The sequence below is a fragment of the Periplaneta americana genome, chromosome 15, assembly GCF_040183065.1.
Source record: "Periplaneta americana isolate PAMFEO1 chromosome 15, P.americana_PAMFEO1_priV1, whole genome shotgun sequence".
Taxonomy (NCBI): domain Eukaryota; kingdom Metazoa; phylum Arthropoda; class Insecta; order Blattodea; family Blattidae; genus Periplaneta; species Periplaneta americana.
This window is the reverse complement of record NC_091131.1, coordinates 165,286,431-165,304,650: the sequence shown is the minus strand read 5'-3', so window position 1 is coordinate 165,304,650 and position 18,220 is coordinate 165,286,431. Positions and strand designations below refer to the sequence as shown.

Below are 18,220 nucleotides of genomic sequence, written 5' to 3'. Positions count from 1 at the left end.
TAACAGAAAGCAACAATTTAAAGTCACACAGTAATTGTCTGCACTCACAGTTGAGTTCTGGCGTCTTGTCAGCTCATTTGAGTCGTGTGGATATAAAAGGAAAAATTGTGACGGTGTCGTGTATAGTTCCTGGGGTAGCTCAGTCGGTAGAGCATTCGAGCGCTAAGCGAAGGATCCCGGGATCGATACCCGGCCCAGGAACAATTTTTCCTTGAAATTATTCAGAGGTTAAGGGTGTTAGAGAATAAGGTGCTTGGGAAAATATTTGAGGCTAAGAGGGATGAAATTACAGGAGAATGAATAAAGTTACGAAACAGAGAACTCCACGTATTGTATTCTTCACCTAACATAATATTACGAATATTAAATCCAGCCGTTTGAGATGAGCAGGGCATGTACTGTAGCTCGAACGGGTGAATCCAAAAATGCATATAGTGCAGTCTTCGGCAGAGCTGTACTCACGGTGACATCAGACAATGCAACCAGCAATACACATGACGTCGCATGGTTGTGGGTAGGGTGGAGGGCATGCTCATCATCAGTGGCGTGCAGCCATCACAAATTTCATATTTACTGTACCGTAACTTTCAAGGTGCCACAGAATTCTAAGTTTATGTCACAAATAACCAATCTCAAGATAGCGAATAAACTTTCATCTTTCAGTCGCGATCTTTGTTTTGATTTTGCAAGTTCCAATTTTGAAAAAAAAAAAAAAAATGTTCTCAATTGTAAGAGGAACCAAACATAGCCGCTATATTGGCGGCAAATAAGCTAAGGGAAGCATATTTTTCCGTAGACAGAATTTTAAAGAAATTTAAACCATACCAGTCTTTGCACCGTGTTTGTAAATACGTATCACTCTGTAAATCAGCTACTATAACCCGTCTGAAGAATCATTGCAGACGGTAGGTAGAGTAAGCTTGGACATAAACATGCGATCGATACTGCATCGCTGCAGTAAAGAAATGCCTCAATTCAGTTCGTTCAGTCTGCTAGTCGGTATTGAAGTGTGTCTGTACATAAGAGCGACGTCACGCAAAGCAGAAGGTTATATACAATGTGCTAAAATTTTGTAAAGAAGAGAAAAAGAAAGGTCTTATCATTCCATTAACGAACGCTGTGAAAAGAACAGCAACGGCGGTGGGGAAGAGTGGAAAAACAAAACATACTATAGCTAGGGAGGTGAAGAAGCAAAGCGCATTGGAGGACAATTTCCAACGTCTGGTAAAGCCGCCCACATTCAAAGAAAATTGTACTTGATGATTTTGAAAAATGTGTCATCCACAGAACTTTTTTAGAGTTTTATGAGGAGAGATAAAGAAATTCCGACCCCAAGCAAGCTTATGAATGCTATTAAGGAAAAGATACATTCTGGAGACTGCTGAAATCAATGGGATATAAATTTAAGAAATGCAAAAACAAACGATATGTTTTAATGGAGCTGTCGGACATTGTTGCACGTCGTGAAGCATACCTGAGAATGCTAAAACAAAACGAAAAGGGGCCAAAGAAGCCAATTGTTTATACAGATGGAACATGGGTCCACACTCATTATACCGTATAAAAGTGTTGGCAGCATGATGAAGTACAAAGTATGCATGTAAACCAAAGTGTTGGGCATCGGGCTATTGTTGTTCACGCTGGTGGTGAAATGGAATTCATCGAAGCGGCCGAGTTGATATATGACTCCAAATCTTAATCTGCAGATTATCATGATGAAATGAACGGCGAAAATTATAACAAATGGTTAAAGGAACGTCTCATACCAAATCTTCCATCTGACTGCATTGTTGTGTTAGACAATGCAAAATCACCAAAGAAGACTCGATAAAATGCTGCCAATCTGTTAAACATATCGGGGACGAATATTGGCATCGTGGCGCGTTAATGGAAGAGGAAGTTGAAAGGATAGTAATACACGTGAGTAGTGATAAAGAGTGTGATGAAGATGAGATGTTTTATGATACGGCAGGTAGCAGCACAGGCGAAGGCAGTTCAACTGCTAATGCAGATGAAATTGAGGCCTCTGCGTCGGGCATACAGCTATTTCTGCAATAAGGTACTGTACGTGTATATACCGTACATATGACATAAAAAGTAAATTCAATTATGGTATTGGTAATTGTATTTGGTTATAACAGCTGTTGATGTTTTTATTGTCAGACTGTACCAATATTTCTCCAGCTGACTCACCACGCATCGAGACTGAGAGGATCGCATTCACGACACACGAGCGCCCTCATCTGAAAACTGCAATGTTTCCTCAGACGGTTATACTTGCTGCATTTCTGGCTTAACCTTGTTTATGTCTATGGTCAAAGGATTCGCAAGAAGTAAGAAATCATTTGCAATATTATTAAAATTATCCAATCTCCGTTGTTGAAATTCTGTTTTTAGATTTAGATGACCATAATTATTTAAATTTGATTCAGAAATATCACAAAGAGATTGTAAGCATGGGAAATAATGGAACTGTTTTTTCCTCATACTTGATTTCCAGATATCTATCACTGTAATGAATGATCGCAGCATATCGTACATATCTACTACGTTTTGCTATTGCCCTTCGTACTGCATGGATTTAAAATGTTCATAAATATCTGTGATTTTCCGGTGCTCTTTATGACATAGGCTACATTATAATGACGTTTAATATTGTGTTGATAAATGCCCTTTAAAACTTTCGAGCACAATAAACCTATACTAGACTATTGTTTCCACAAGCACAAGAAAAATACGTCTCCTCCCATTCTTCTTTAAATACACGTTTCCTACCTTAGGACAGAGCCATGCTTAACTAGCTATATGTTACGCCACTGGTAGCTGCTTGTACAGGGACATCGTTTTATTTTTACTAACATTTTTAATATTAACCTGGCTATACTTTGGATTAAAGGTCTAGAACCGGAAACACCGCTTGCTCCCCCTTCCACGACTGGAGTTCGATGATACTGGCGTAAAATACAAATCACTTTACTAGGTATAGGAGGGAAGAAAAGTGGTTCATCCATTTATGTAAACTAGGAAATACCGCAATTTTGAGTTTGATAATTTTCATTAGGTTTTTGTTTAATCAAAATACAGTACTGTATTAACACTTAGTGTTTTACACACGAATTGAGCTATCCATTCGGACGTATTAATTATGCAGTGTATATTGTACTGTTACAGCACATTAGCGTACTATATAGAGAATGAAGTTAAATTGAAAAATAATCATAATATGGATATTTAAACACATTTTTGAAAATGGTGGCCGTTCATTTCGATCCAGACTTCAGTTCTTTTGTGCATATTATCGCACTATAGACTATTGTACCTAATTCCAATTACCAGTTTCGTCCTTCGTACGAGTAACTCATGTTGAAATAATTCTATACTTACTCTATAAAAGAGTACCTTTCGTACTGTAAATTTAATCTTCACTTCTGCCCGATCCGAAAAGATAAAATTACTCAGACATGCTATCTACTGTACTTTCCATTCAAGTGGTTTTGTCGCAGGGCCGTAGAAAAGGGGGAAAATCACGTGACAGTTAATTACTTAACGAGACCCTTTTATTTAAATGATCTTAAACAATTGTATAATATTACGTAGACGTCCAAATAATTCCTAACAGAAATTAATGTTCTCAGAAAATAGCTAACACAGTCCGGCTACTAGACTTTACAGAGGGACGAACAGAAGCAGTTAAACCGGGATGCGACGTAATAATAATAATAATAATAATAATAATAATAATAATAATAATAATAATAATAATAATAATAATAATGTTTTATTTTCGCTGGCAGAGTTAAGGCTATAAGGTCTTCTCTTCCACTCAACCAGCCTTAATCAATAGAATACATATTTAAATTACGAATATTTACACACTACACTTAAAAGGTTCTCCAGCAATATTCTTCAGTTAAGTAGGCAAACGGACGACAGTACCTGGGCGAAAATGTGATTCAATATTGAAAGCTCTTTCGTCACTGGAAAACGCGAACATATTTCTGGAACGTACTATACTCACTAACTCAGTACTGCATACGCGGCCTCGGTTCTGTGTGGAGTATGGTTGGGAGTTTACTAGTAGAGGGGGTGGGAGTGAAGTACATTCAAAAACTCAGGTACAATAAAAATTGAAGTAAAAATAAAATGATGTCCCTGTACAATGTACTTACAAAGAGTTGGTTGGGAGGGGGAATGTGTATTCCTTGTCTGTCTCTGCAACGTCACTTAGTAACAGGCATCGCGATGACATTTTTGCCGACGGCTGATATAGAGTATTAGTTGGAAAACCGGAGAGAAAAAGACCTTTGGGGAGACCGAGACGTAGATGGGAGGATAATAAAATGGATTTGAGGGAGATGGAATATAATGGTAGGGGCTGGATTAATCATGCTCAAGATAGAGACCAATGGCGGGCTTATGTGAGGGCGGCAATGAACCTCCGCGTTCTTTAAAGGTAATTTGTAGGTACTGTCATCCTCTGAGGAGTTTAGTACTGAGAGGAATGCGGTTCCGACTAGTCTAGCGCGGTACTGGAGTGGGAGAGGACAGTGACAGCGGCAGCCTGGAAGGAAGTACAATCATACTGAAAACATTCGTCCAATTTACGAGAGCAGTATGCCTATTAGTTTTCTAACGTATTTTTGGCGAGATAGAGATACACCCATTCGTACTAACGTATTCAGAGAAGGAAAGTATTGTAGAAAATTTTATTTATATATATATATATATATATATATATATATATATATATATTTATTATTTATTCTGGTGAAGTTACGGCCATCACATCACCAGAAATACAAATACAATAAAATAAATAAAAAGAAAAGTCATAATAAAACTACAATAATATAAATGAGAAGAATCATACTATAAAATTTAATGATTAGTAGAACTGAATTAAATTTGTAAAGTAATCAATTTAAATATACTATACTGCTGAACTCACTTGAGAAGTAAAACTACTTGATTTGTATTTTAAGATATCACCGACGAATTATTTTCACGATACCAATCACACATATTCTAAAATTCCCATAGAATAAAACCAAAAACTTTTCCACAGCATGTTTCCTTAAAAATGACTTGTAACGATGAAATATTTAATATGAGTAATTCATATAATATTAACATAGCTAACATCAGGGAGATATTTGAGCAAAAATTGCAACAATATATCTAATATATTAAAAACAAAACCATATAGACCTAGGTAAACAATATGTATATGAAATATTCACACACTACTACAAACTGAAGACTGCATATTTTTGGACGATTAATACTTCCCACTCCGCTCGGCTCGGATTGGCTGTAGCAACAAAAGAATCTACCTGCAACCCCCCCGCACCGATGGCAAGAATACCTCAGGTCCCAGCGCTAAACTCGTCGGAGGATGACAGTAAGTAAATAATAGCATGACTCTCTCGTAACTAAAAACCTGAGTATTAGATCATATCCAACATTAAAACTTAACTCATCTTTCATATTATGTAGGCTCCTAAATCGCTGTGTGCTCGTGCGACGTTTGAACAAATTCGTATTACATTAAATATTACGTAATGCCAGTGGTATGAACGAGGAACCGGTTCTCGGCCGAAGCGAGTATACCGTAACATGTGAAGAGGGGTTAGGACTGAGCAAGTTTTTCAATGGTGCGAACAAAATGAAATAAATCACGCTAATGTATCTACTATTACGAAGATTGTTCCGAAGGGCTCCGCGATCCACTCCTTCATCTCCAAACTCAAAAATATGGTACAGGCCTATTTCACGATGGCTCTCTAAATGCTATTTTCTAACAGTGGTAATAACTTTTCAGCAAATTAAACACCGTGCCTCATTTTCCACCCCCGAAAATAATTAATCACTTTCCTACAGAGAGTTCATCTCAGATTCTGAGCGTCGTTTAACATCACTCATGTCCACTGCTGTGGAGTACCGGTTAGCACGCCTGACCATGAAACGAGCGGGCCGGGTTCAATCCTGACTGAAGTTATAAGTTACCAGGATGAGGTTTTTTTCCGGGGTTTTCCCTCAACCCATTTCAAGCAAATGCTGGGTAACTTTCGACGCTGGACCCCTGACGTATTTCTCCAGCATTCTCATCTTCATCTCACACGCTAGATAACCATAGCAATTGATAAAGCGTCGTAAAATAACCAATTAAAAAACATCAGTAATTGTGCTAATGATAAAATAACTGACTCTCAATATCTCTCTTTATATATAACATTGACAGATTACTTATTTTAGCCTAATTCACTTTAGTCGGTCACTACATTATAGTGATACGAATCGGTCACAGTGTCTCATATTGATACATTTCGCTTTGGCCTAAAATAATGGCTATAGAATTTGTTGTATATATTGACATATATTTTTATTATACCCTTTAATGTTTATTTTCACTTGGTAATAATAGTAATAATAATAATAATAATAATAATAATAATGTTTTATTTTCGCTGGCAGAGTTAAGGCCATAAGGCCTTCTCTTCCACTCAACCAGCCTTAATCAATACAATACATAAATTTAAATTACAAATATTTACTCTACACTTAAAAGGTTCTCCAGCAATATTCTTCACTACACATTTATTTAAATTTAGATAAATCTATAAGGTAAAGTAGTAACTTAATTTATGAGCTAATTTAATTCAATGAATTATAATTAATTTAATATTTGAAATAGCTAGTAAAATGATGAAAATTTAATTTAATATAACCTTACTAGGACTATGTTACAGGGAGAATACATATATTTCTATTTCTATAATGAGAATATTAATGTAATTGCCATTAGAGGTTTTGTAAATCTATTTAGAGAAATTAATGATAATAATAATAAGAATGGACAGATGTTAGTTTCATTATAAGTAACACATATTAATCAGCAATTCATCTGTTAAGTAAGAATTTATGTAATTTTGACCTAAATGAAGTTATTGTCCAACAACCCCTTATAGTACATTATGCAACGAGCCTATAATGAAGGCAATTAAGAAGCGAGTATGGATATTTATGAAACGAGCGCAAGCGAGTTTCATAATTTTCATACGAGCTTCTTAATTACCATTATAGGCGAGTTTCATACGACCATTTATGCTCGACCATATTTCTAACTTGATATTATTAATTTTCTTTGTATCTGACCTTGACCAATGTCCCGTATGTTGTGAGATGTGCGCAGACGCGAAAGTATTGATTTTTTCCGAGGAACAGATGTCCACATTGACCTTGCTAGGCCATAAGTACCTACAGAGATAACACTGAAATTAAATTAGACATTGAAAAACGAGATGACAAATTGAATTTATTTGAATATTATTTACAATTAACGCTAAATATTATAGTAACAGAACATAACCTTCTGCGACAGTATTGGATTTCCAGCCTCCGTGACTTTTCGCTAATTCTCTTTCGATTGCATATCCGAGAATAATCGATACTTGCGGTTTTATAACGGTAGAAAGCTGACCTGTCATTGGCTGAACAGTTGTAACCTGAGTCGTCATTGGCTGAAAGACCTGACCTTTAATGAGTAGGTGTACTTTAATGACATGCATTAAAGGTCTGCTACCAGGTGTATAATTACTACATTTCGGCATGGTCGAGCATAAATATACTTATTAAATTATGTTGTTATCTTTTATTTCATATCTGAAAAGTTCACGTCAAAAATACATGAACTTGAGTAGCCTAATAGCATTGGTCGCAATGTATCAAAATGACATATGGACGCTGGCAATGTGTGTCATATACATATTTTAGTGATTGCAATGTTATTTTTATCACTGATTTATTATTTATTTTTTATTTTCAAAATATAAAGTATAACTGTAAATAGATTACACAATAAGATATTCACCACACAGCTTTCATTATTGGTACCTTACTTACTTACAAATGGCTTTTAAGGAACCCGAAGGTTCATTGCCGCCCTCACATAAGCCCGCCATCGGTCCCTGTCCTGTGAAAGATTAATCCAGTCTCTATCATCATAACCCACCTCCCTCAAATCCATTTTAATATTGTCCTCCCATCTACGTCTCGGCCTCCCTAAAGGTCTTTTCCCCTCAGGCCTCCCAACTAACACTCTATATGCATCTCTGGATTCGCACATATGTGCTACATGCCCTGCCCATCTCAAACGTCTGGATTTAATGTTCCTAATAATGTCAGATGAAAAATACAATGCGTGCAGTTCTGCGTTGTGTAACTTTCTCCAGTCTCCTGTAACTTCATCCCTCTTAGCCCCATATATTTTCCTAAGCACCCTATTTTCAAAGACCCTTAATCTCTGTTCCTCTCTCAAAGTGAGAATCCAAGTTTCACAACCATATAGAAGAACCGGTAATATAACTGTTATATAAATCCTTTCAGATTTTTTGACAGCAGACTAGATGACAAAAGCTTCTCAATCGAATAATAACAGGTATTTCCCATATTTATTCTGCGTTTAATTTCCTCCCAAGTGTCATTCATATTTGTTACTGTTGCTCCAAGATATTTGAATTTTTCCACCTCTTCGAAGGATAAATCTCCAATTTTTATATTTCCATTTCGTATAATATTCTGGTCACGGGACATAATCGTATACTTCGTCTTTTCGGGGTTCACTTCCAAACCTATCGCTTTGCTTGCTTCAAGTAAAATTTCCGTGTTTTCCCTAATCGTTTGTGGATTTTCTCCTAACATATTCACGTCATCCGCGTAGACAAGAAGCTGATGTAACCCGTTCAATTCCAAACCCTGCCTGTTATCCTGAACTTTCCTAATGGCATATTCTAGAGCAAAATTAAAAAAGTAAAGGTGATAGTGTATCTCCTTGCTTTAGCCCACAGTGAATTGGAAACGCATCTGATAGAAACTGGCCTATACGGACTGTGCTGTAAGTTTCACTGAGACACATTTTAATTAATCGAACTAGTTTCTTGAGAATACCGAATTCAATAAGAATATCATATAAAACTTCTCTCTTAACTGAGTCAAATGCCTTTTTGAAATCTATGAATAACTGATGTACTGTACCCTTATACTCCCATTTTTTCTCCATTATCTGTCAAATACAAAATATCTGATCAATAGTCGATCTATTATGCCTAAAACCGCACTGATGATCCCCAATAATTTCATCTACATATGGAGTTAATCTTCTCAAAAGAATATTGGACAAAATTTTGTATGACGTCAACAAAAGTGATATTCCTCGAAAGTTACTACAGTTAGTCTTGTCCCCCTTCTTAAAAATAGGTACAATTATGGACTCCTTCCATTGCTCTGGTACAATTTCCTTTTCCCAAATAGCAAGTACAAGTTTATGAATTTCGCTAGATAATGCGGTTCCACCCTCTTGTATTAATTTTGCTGGAATTTGATCGATACCTGGAGACTTCTACTTTTTCAGATTTTCTATCGCAATTTCGACTTCTGAAAGTGTGGGTTCAGGTATAAATGGCTCAGCAGTTTGTATTTGAATTTCGTCCCGATCATTTCTGTGGCCGGGAGGAAAAAGGTCTTAAGTAAATTTTTTGTGAAAATGAGATTTTTATATATTTTGAAAGAGGAAACAATTCTCTACAATCTGGTAAAACGACTTAAGTCAAATAAGACTCCTGACTGGATTTATAGAGCGTTAACAAATGTCCAAAGTACTTTTTGAATCGAGCACACACAGAATAAAGGACTTAAGAATATTTAATACTTTATTCAAACCATCACATTACTTTCTATGCTTCCATATTAAAAAGGTCTAAAATTTATTTTAGCCATTTTATCAGATACTGATGCCCTTTCCTTTAAAAACTATAAGCACAAGGGTAAACAGTCCTATAATTGTTTAAGGGGACACCAACTTAAAAATTGCAGAAAAAGTGTCATAGAAATGAAAAATTAAATTTCTACACTAATTTACATGACAGAACTAAATCAATATGCAGAATTCTTCCCCTATTCATTGAGAAGTCACAGTCAAATGCACAAAGCCAAAATGATAATTAAAAGTGATATTTCAATTAATGAATGATTAAAAATTGAAATATTTTTTATTTTGAAAAGTATTCGATCTAGTGAGCTGAGATTTTGCATGTTACTTTCCACGTGTATAGTAAACTTTTTCTCCAAATTTGAAAAAGATTGGTCAAATAGGAAAAAAGTTCCAAAATATAGTTGAGTGTCCCCTTAAGACCCATTTTGCATTCCTAATAATTTACATTTCTCATTTATTTTGACATGAAAAAGGTCTTATGTTTAAATAGTCCCTTCTTCTCAGTTTGGGTTGTAGTCTTAAAAGGGCTTAAGCGCGGCTATTTTTGGAAATAATCAAGAAAATTGTTAATTGAGCAACATTACCTATTTTAGAAGAAATATAAACAAATAATATCTAGGAAAAACCTTTTAATTAAAAAACTTTATAATTGACACCAATTTCAATGTTTCTACTGCTCTCCTGAAAAGTATAAAATTTTTACTTAAGACCTTTTTCCTCCCAGCCACAGATTTCTATTTGGCCTAAGTACATTTAGGAGTTGCCCAAAATAATTTTTCCATCTGTTCAGGACTGAGTGAGAATCTGAAGCAAGTCACCATTCTCATCCTTGATCACGTTCACCCTTGCCTGATATCCGTTCTTAAATTCCTTTATACCCTTATATAAATCTCGAATGTTTTTATTCTTACTATTTGTTTCTATTTCATTTAGTTTTTCCTTCAAGTAATCTCTCTTTTTATTCCTAAGTGTATGACTTGCCCGAGAAGCAAGAACTGAATTCTGGATCATTATTGGTACCTACCAGTTTTATTCTAAACCTTGAGACAAATATTCAGAAATAATAAAAATAATACAAACTACTAAATAAAGAATAAACAGAAAAAGTAAAGTGTAGCCTACTCAGGGAAAATGTAATACCTATGTCAGTTTTATGCTGTCCATTACATTATCAGTCATCACTCAAGCAATCTTCTTTTTCTTGAAGTCCAGGATAACATTCTGTGCAGACTGTGGCCGTCTGATCGTTTACAGTTCTTGCAAATAGTCTTAGTTAGCCTGTCTGTCTTCCGAAACGTGTGACACAGGACACAGAGACGCCATTTTGCAGATGGAGTGGAATTTTTTTCTCTTATAGCTGGTCCGGTTTCCTCAGCAAGTTATTGTTCACATCAGGTTCTTCATCAATTCCACTCACCTCAGAATCAGAATTCTTCTCCTGGCTCATCAACTGCATCTATGCCATCTTCATCTTGAAAATCTTCTTCTTCTGCGGGATTTTCGTCCTCTACATCGTTATCATAGATTAAATTTAGGAAAACTTTTAAATTGCCTAGATCTTCTAAATTATACACTTGCCTCTGTTCCCGTTACACTTATGTCGCAATGTATCAATCTGATTCAAGACGCTTGCAGTCTCACACAGCCTAACAGGCTAAAGCAGTTGAGCCACAATGGCATGTAGTAAATATGAAGATAGGAACAGTGTTGCCAACTCAGAATTCCATTTACCACTGCACAAGCTTAAAAAAACTGCTAAACTCTAGTTAAAAGACTCCAGATTTTTCTTAACACATCATTTCCAAATTTGAAATACAAACTATATAGTTTTAGGAACTGGAGAATTTTAGGTTTCAAATTTAAAAAGAAAAAAATTATAATATTTATAATACTGGTACTCTGGAAATTGAAATGACACTCACCTCTGCACAGAAGTTTCTTGTGAATGGAAATTTTATATTGTCGAACAACAGAAAAACATTCACTACTATTTTTTTGTGTGTATAATTATCAGCATGGATAATTAAATCTGAATATTTTGCATTCAATATCACCCTACACCATTTACACCGAGCTTTCAAACTATCACCGGTAACTTCTTCCATCCAATCTTTCAACACATTACACTTTTTTTTTTCACACATCTCTGAACTTTTGTACGTGGCATATTCAAAATTGATTGAAGTAGATCAAGAACAATATACTGGACACCTCGGAAACAATCACATTCACAATCACACCAGTCGGTTCGAAAATCTGATTTCACACTGAGCTGGAGACGTGCCTGCTAACAATGAGTCTGGTTTTAAGTTTTAAGTATATCCGTGTTACATAAACTCTAATGCGGAATGATAAATTAAATATATACCATATATCATAAATGAAAATAATAATTCAGTTCATTATCTATTCTTTATGATTAGGCCTACATACATTAATTCATTTACAAAAATAATACATACATTAGATTAAGAGTTTAATGAATCCGGAATACCTTATTTGTACAACAACAATGGATGAAGCAGGAAATAGATGTGGTTGCACCAATATTGTGTACTCGCACAATGAAAAAGTGTGTTAATACTATACTAAACTCTAGTTTATGATCAATTATCATTGTCCGCAAGTACATATAAAAAATTATAACATCTTTACAGAAAAATAAACTTAAAAATATCATCTCTCTCTGCCTGGAATCATAAAAAACGCCAAATAAATAGCTAGCAGCTGACGGTAAAATTCTGTAGCTGACGGTAGTCCTAAAAACACCAGATTTAGCTACAAAACCGCTGACTTGGCAACACTGGATAGGAAAGTATTGTAACGGGAAAGCTCCAACAATGGAAATTTAAAAATTGCCGGTAGAAAAACATACCATACACTTGTATCAATCTGATAAACATGCGACTGACGGAAGGTTAAGTATTGCAATCGATGTCTGTTGACCACAGATTTTTGCAAAAGAAAGTGAAAAGCACCTAGACGTTTGGTAATCTTCAGAACATTTCACATGACTGAAGGCTTATCTCTGTGTTACATATTATATTAAGTACTTGAGTCTGTAAGTGATCTTATGAAGCAACAACTTGCATGTGAAGTTCATTTATGTTTTAATGCTCTTTATGGCTGCGTTACACTACTAATTATATTATTTTTCGATATGTACAGGAGCACCTTGGCATGAATTCTGCAGAACCCTTAACCACTACGGCAGCAACGATCAACATCAATGTAACAATGGCGACACCATCACAGAAGTTGTAGGCCTAGCACCCAAGCACAGCAGGGTCCGATACATGCGATGTTACAACTACTGCTTGGTCATGTAAGACTTCTGAGTATCAAGAATATGAGAAACTGAAAGATTGAGAATAAAATAAGATTTGAATTTTATAAAACAAAATTTTCCCATGATCCTTTAATTTTAAGATGGTTAATTCTGCACATCAACATAACAGATTTTTATGAACTTTTAGAATTATAAGGTTATAAGTAGAGTCCTGCGTTCGATTACTTTGAGTACAAGTTAGATGCACATGGATCATACTAGCTTTGCTTGCAAAGGAGGGTTCTGACTCTTTTGCCTGCACCATTTCATGTGTTACATCTGTTCATTCGTATAGGACAGTAGAAACACTGAAGAATGAAAATGCTACTCGCCTACAAAATATACTGTCATGTGTATTTAATAACAAACAAAATATTTATTTAAAGCCATCTTATGGACAACAAAGGATTATTCTCACAATAAGTAAAATGCATCTAGATTCTAGATAGGTCTACTTTTTTTTCACAATATATTTCATCCAAAAAGTGAAAGCCAATACTCATTATTTTTCGCCTATTTACAGAGCTTTTAATATTAATATTGCAATTTTTAAAATAAACAGATATATTTTATCAAAGCGAAATGAGTTTAGAAGTAAACAATATAATAATTTATTGAAAGTATTGAAATTTGAATATTCACAATTAAAAATTAGTTGATATTGAAACATATTTATTGTTATTTATTTTCTAATTGCGAGAATTGACGATCATGTCATTTTCTCTCTAGCTTCCCAGTACAAGCTAACAAGGTCCCCAGTCTGTTGTGCAGTTGGGTTTCAGGCTGGGCAGAGCAGAAGGTGTTGTTTGTCCATGATTTGCTCAGAGTTGTTGTACAAAACACATCTGTTGGATTAGTATATGCCCGGAGGTGTAGTCGTAATTAAAATACGAGCAGTACCGGTACCAGGGTGCGCTGTAAAAAGTTTATTATTATTATTATTATTATTATTATTATTATTATTATTATTTATTAAGGTAAATCCCTACAAGGCTCTCTTCAACGAACTGCTTGTAAATAGCGTATTTATGGCAACTGCGTTTTAAGGGGGCAGTCTGATTTTGACTTTCATGGACAGTAGTGTATATACGAGGCCTGTCTAAAATGTATACGACCTTAAATTTTCCCGCGCAAAGTAGTGATTCTAAGGCGGCGCCACTGTGCACGGTGGAAGGAGGAACGGTAATGCGCATGCTTGAATTTTTTCACCGCATTTGCTTGTGCCAGTCACTGGCTGGTGGTCGCCAAGTAAGGTGCTGTTCTAAGTGTTTGTCGGATTTAGTTTTCTCGCAAGATGACTGAACGAATTGAGCAAAGATACTGCATCAAATTTTGTCAAAAGCTTGGTGATTCTCAAAGTCAAACAATTCGTAAGATTCAGCAGGTGTTTGGGGAAGATGCGATGGGTGTAACACAAATTAAGGAGTGGTTCAACCGATTCAAAGATGGCCGCACATCAGCGGAGAGTGAGCAGCGTTGTGGCAGGCCCCAAACTGCTCGGAGTGCAGCTGTTGTTGAGAGGGTGCGAAATTTGGTGATGGCAGATCGTCGTTTGACCGTGCGGGAGATTGCCGAAGAGGTTGGAGTGAGTAAAGATTCTGCACATGCAATTTTGCGTGATGATTTGAACATGAACCGAGTGGCTGCGAAATTTGTGCCCAAGTTGTTGTCCCCGGAACAAAAAGACCTCCGTCGTGACATTGCACAGGACCTTCTGGACACCGCCAACACTGATCCTGGGTTTCTGAACACCGTGATAACTGCAGATGAGTCATGGGTGTACGGTACGACCCAGAAACAAAAAGACAGTTGTCGCAATGGAAGCATCCCGAGTCTCCAAGGCCGAAGAAATCGCGGCAGGTGCGAAGCAAAATCAAGGTGATGCTGACTGTTTTCTTTTATGTCCGTGGAATTGTGCATCACGAATACGCACCGGAAGGACAAACGGTGACAAAGGAGTACTATCACGATGTTCTCCGGCGACTTCGTGATGCAGTTCGGCGCAAAAGACCACACATGTGGACGGTGAACAACTGACACTTGCATCACGACAACGCCCCCGCACATTCATCCCAATTGATCCACACTTTCTTGGCCAAACATGGAATTACAACCGTTCACCAACCTCCCTACTCTCCAGACCTGGATCCTTGCGACTTCTGGTTGTTTCCAAAATTTAAGACACCACTGAAAGGATCCCGTTTTGAGAGTAGAGAAGAGATAATGCGGAACGCGACGACGGAGCTGAACACCATTCCAAAAGAAGACTTCCAGAGGTGTTTCCGGCAGTGGAAGGATCGGTGGGCTAAGTGTGTGCAAGCACAAGGGGCCTACTTTGAAGGGGATTAGGGTCCCAACCCCGTCAGGTATTTGAAATATTTTTTCTGGCTAAAGGTCGGATACTTTTTAGACAGGCCTCGTACTCCATTATGTAATATGTCAGAGATATTTACAGTATCTATATATACTTCATTATTCCGAAAGAAAAAAAGTATTTCATAGTTGTTTTTCTTGGTATGTCAACCCTTACAATTAACAATTACATTTTTCAAAATGGTTTAAATAGGAATATACGCTGAATGACATATCATCTGAACACTCTACCAATGAACTTGGCCTCGGCCAAGAAATAAAAGACAGTTTTAACAAGAAAGAAGATACCTTGGCAATATTTATTGACTTTCAGTTAGCATATGACTCTGTTTGGAGAAATAAATTATTACTAAAACTCCAGAAATTAGGTATCTCCAGCAATATGTTCAGATGGATATCAGAATTCCTTAGTCAAAGATTCATTGCCACTAAATTCAATAACTCACTTTCTAGTTACAGACAAACATATCGAGGTCTACCTCAAGGCGCTGTCCTCAGCACAACTTTATTCAATATTTATATAAATGACTTACCCTCCCTATTAGAGGAATCAAACATGAAAACAGCACTATTTGCAGATGATAGAGTTTTGTGGACTTCTGGATCTTACAGACATAGAGACAAAATTCAAAATTCTGCTCTTAAAGCTCTAAAACAACTACATGAATGGAATACCTACATCAAATTTGATGACACTCAATTTAAGCAAAAGTAACTACCAAAATATTTTCACCTGGTAAAAAAGAAAGAGAATTCAATATCCAATACAATGGCCAACACCTTCCTAGGACTTATGAATCAAAATATCTTGGAGTTATTTTCGATAGTCAGTTAACATGGAGCAACCATTTGAAATACATTTCTGAAAAAGCTCGTAAAAGATTCTCCCTTCTAAAAAGACTAGCAGGAAAGAAATGGGGATGCTCTAGGAATACTTTGAACACTACATACAAAATGTTTATACAGCCAGTGCTGACATACTTCGGAGAAATTTTAATTACTTCACCTTTCATAAACGACATAGAATATGTTCAAAACCAAGCTCTCAGGCTCATTACTGGTGGAATCAAAACAACTCCAATAGATTCCTTACTAATACTAACAACATCAAAATGACAATAGAAGAAAAAGCACTGATTCAATATGAAAAACTTATCAGATTACCAGGAAACAATTGGCATTCATACATTCCTCTCTGTAGATTGAAAACTAAAAAAAGTTTCATATCCATGGTTCAAGAATTAAAACAGAAAATCAATATCCCGAATTTAAAAGAAAACTTATAAATTAAGCCAAACCCTTTGACTCTGTTAAATATAGAAAATAATTTAAATTTAACAGAAGAAATACTGAGATCAGAAGTAAATACTGAAATAATGAAACAATTGTCTTTAGAGACAATTAATATTAGGTACCCTCCACAAAACTGGCTTCATTTATACACCGACGGATCCTTGCTCTCCAGAGAACAAGGTGCCGGTGCAGGTGTTACGTGTTGTCTCTTCTCATTTTATAGATCTCTTGGATATGGAACAAGTTTTGATGGAGAAATCATTGCAGTAAGTGAAAGTCTCAGGAATCTTCTATGCCACATCAATAAATTTAGGAATGCAGTTATATTGTCAGACTCCAAAGCAGCTATTCTATCAATAGTCTCTAAACACACACCTTCATCTCAAACAGCATAAATAACTAAAATGCTCTCTCAATTAATATCACTCAATAAAAGAATTGTATTCCAATGGATACCATCCCATTGTGGAATCCTGGGAAACGAGAATGCGGATGTTTTAGCAAAGAAGGGCAGCACTGCTACTTACAGACCTGTTACTAAATCTACGTATTACTCTGTGAAAAGATTTATTAAATCTCTCAGTTGGTAGAGCAGCTGGCTACGGACTGGAAGGTCCGGGGTTCGATCCCAGGTGATGATAGGATTTTTTCTCGTTGCCAAACTTTCAGAACGGCCCCGAGGTTCACTCAGCCTCCTATAAAATTGAGTACCGGGTCTTTCCCTGGGGTAAAAGGCGGTCAGAGCGTGGTGCCAACCACACCACCTCATTCTAGTGCCGAGGTCATGGAAAGCATGGGGCTCTACCTCCATGCCCCGCCAAGTGTCTTCATGGCATGTTACGGGGATACCTTTACCTTTACCTTTTACATACTTAGACTTCAACAAACAAAATTTGATAACACAATCTCAAGGGAAAAAATGGAACTCTCTGCATCATAATCCCGATTTACCACGAAAATCATCTGTAGCTGCATTTAGATTGGCAACAAGCCATGACTGTTTGGCCAAACATCTGCATAGAATTGGAATATATCAGTCCCCTAACTGCCCATTGTGCAACTCAAACCAAGAAATGGATTCGGAACACCTCAAAATCTGTGCTTCAGTGGCCAGCCATGATAATATTGTAAATTTATTCCAACTCAACAATGTAACTTTTATTCAAAGCAACAATAATAATCACTTTCTACAATTTAATTCTACTCCCATCAACAATGGGATTTGCACTCCACAGACAACAATGACAATTTACTTGGATTATTGAGAACAACAATGAACTGTTAATTTTAACTAATGTTCACAAAGCACTATTTACAAATCAGAACTGTCGGTTCTCAGTTCACAGTTCGTTTGCCTTGGCTAGTTCTTCTAGCTCAGTCACTCGAGTTCACAGTATCTCGAACGCCAGACCTTCAGAGACAATCCGCTGAACTTCAAACTCAGGTCCCCCAACTGC

The 18,220-nt window shown here is 36.3% G+C and overlaps 2 protein-coding genes across 6 annotated transcripts in view; one reads left to right on the top strand and one right to left on the bottom strand.

Moving 5' to 3' along the window:
* The window catches only part of LOC138715500 (uncharacterized), a 140,987-nt gene extending 127,829 nt beyond the window's left edge, over window positions 1–13,158 (top strand). The window contains exon 6 of the mRNA XM_069848475.1: window positions 12,938–13,158. Coding sequence (XP_069704576.1) covers window positions 12,938–13,033 — 96 coding nt within the window. The 3' untranslated portion in view covers window positions 13,034–13,158. The remainder of the gene's footprint in view (window positions 1–12,937) is intronic.
* LOC138715501 (nucleolar protein 12-like) overlaps window positions 1–18,220 on the bottom strand; it is a 309,079-nt gene that overhangs the window by 204,679 nt on the left and 86,180 nt on the right. The window contains exon 9 of one of the 5 annotated variants that reach the window (XM_069848484.1): window positions 13,500–14,012. The exons of the other annotated variants lie outside the window; for them this stretch is intronic. The gene's annotated coding sequence lies outside the window, so the exon portion shown is untranslated. Of the gene's footprint in view, window positions 1–13,499; window positions 14,013–18,220 lie in introns of those variants that run through there. 5 annotated transcript variants of the gene reach the window in all.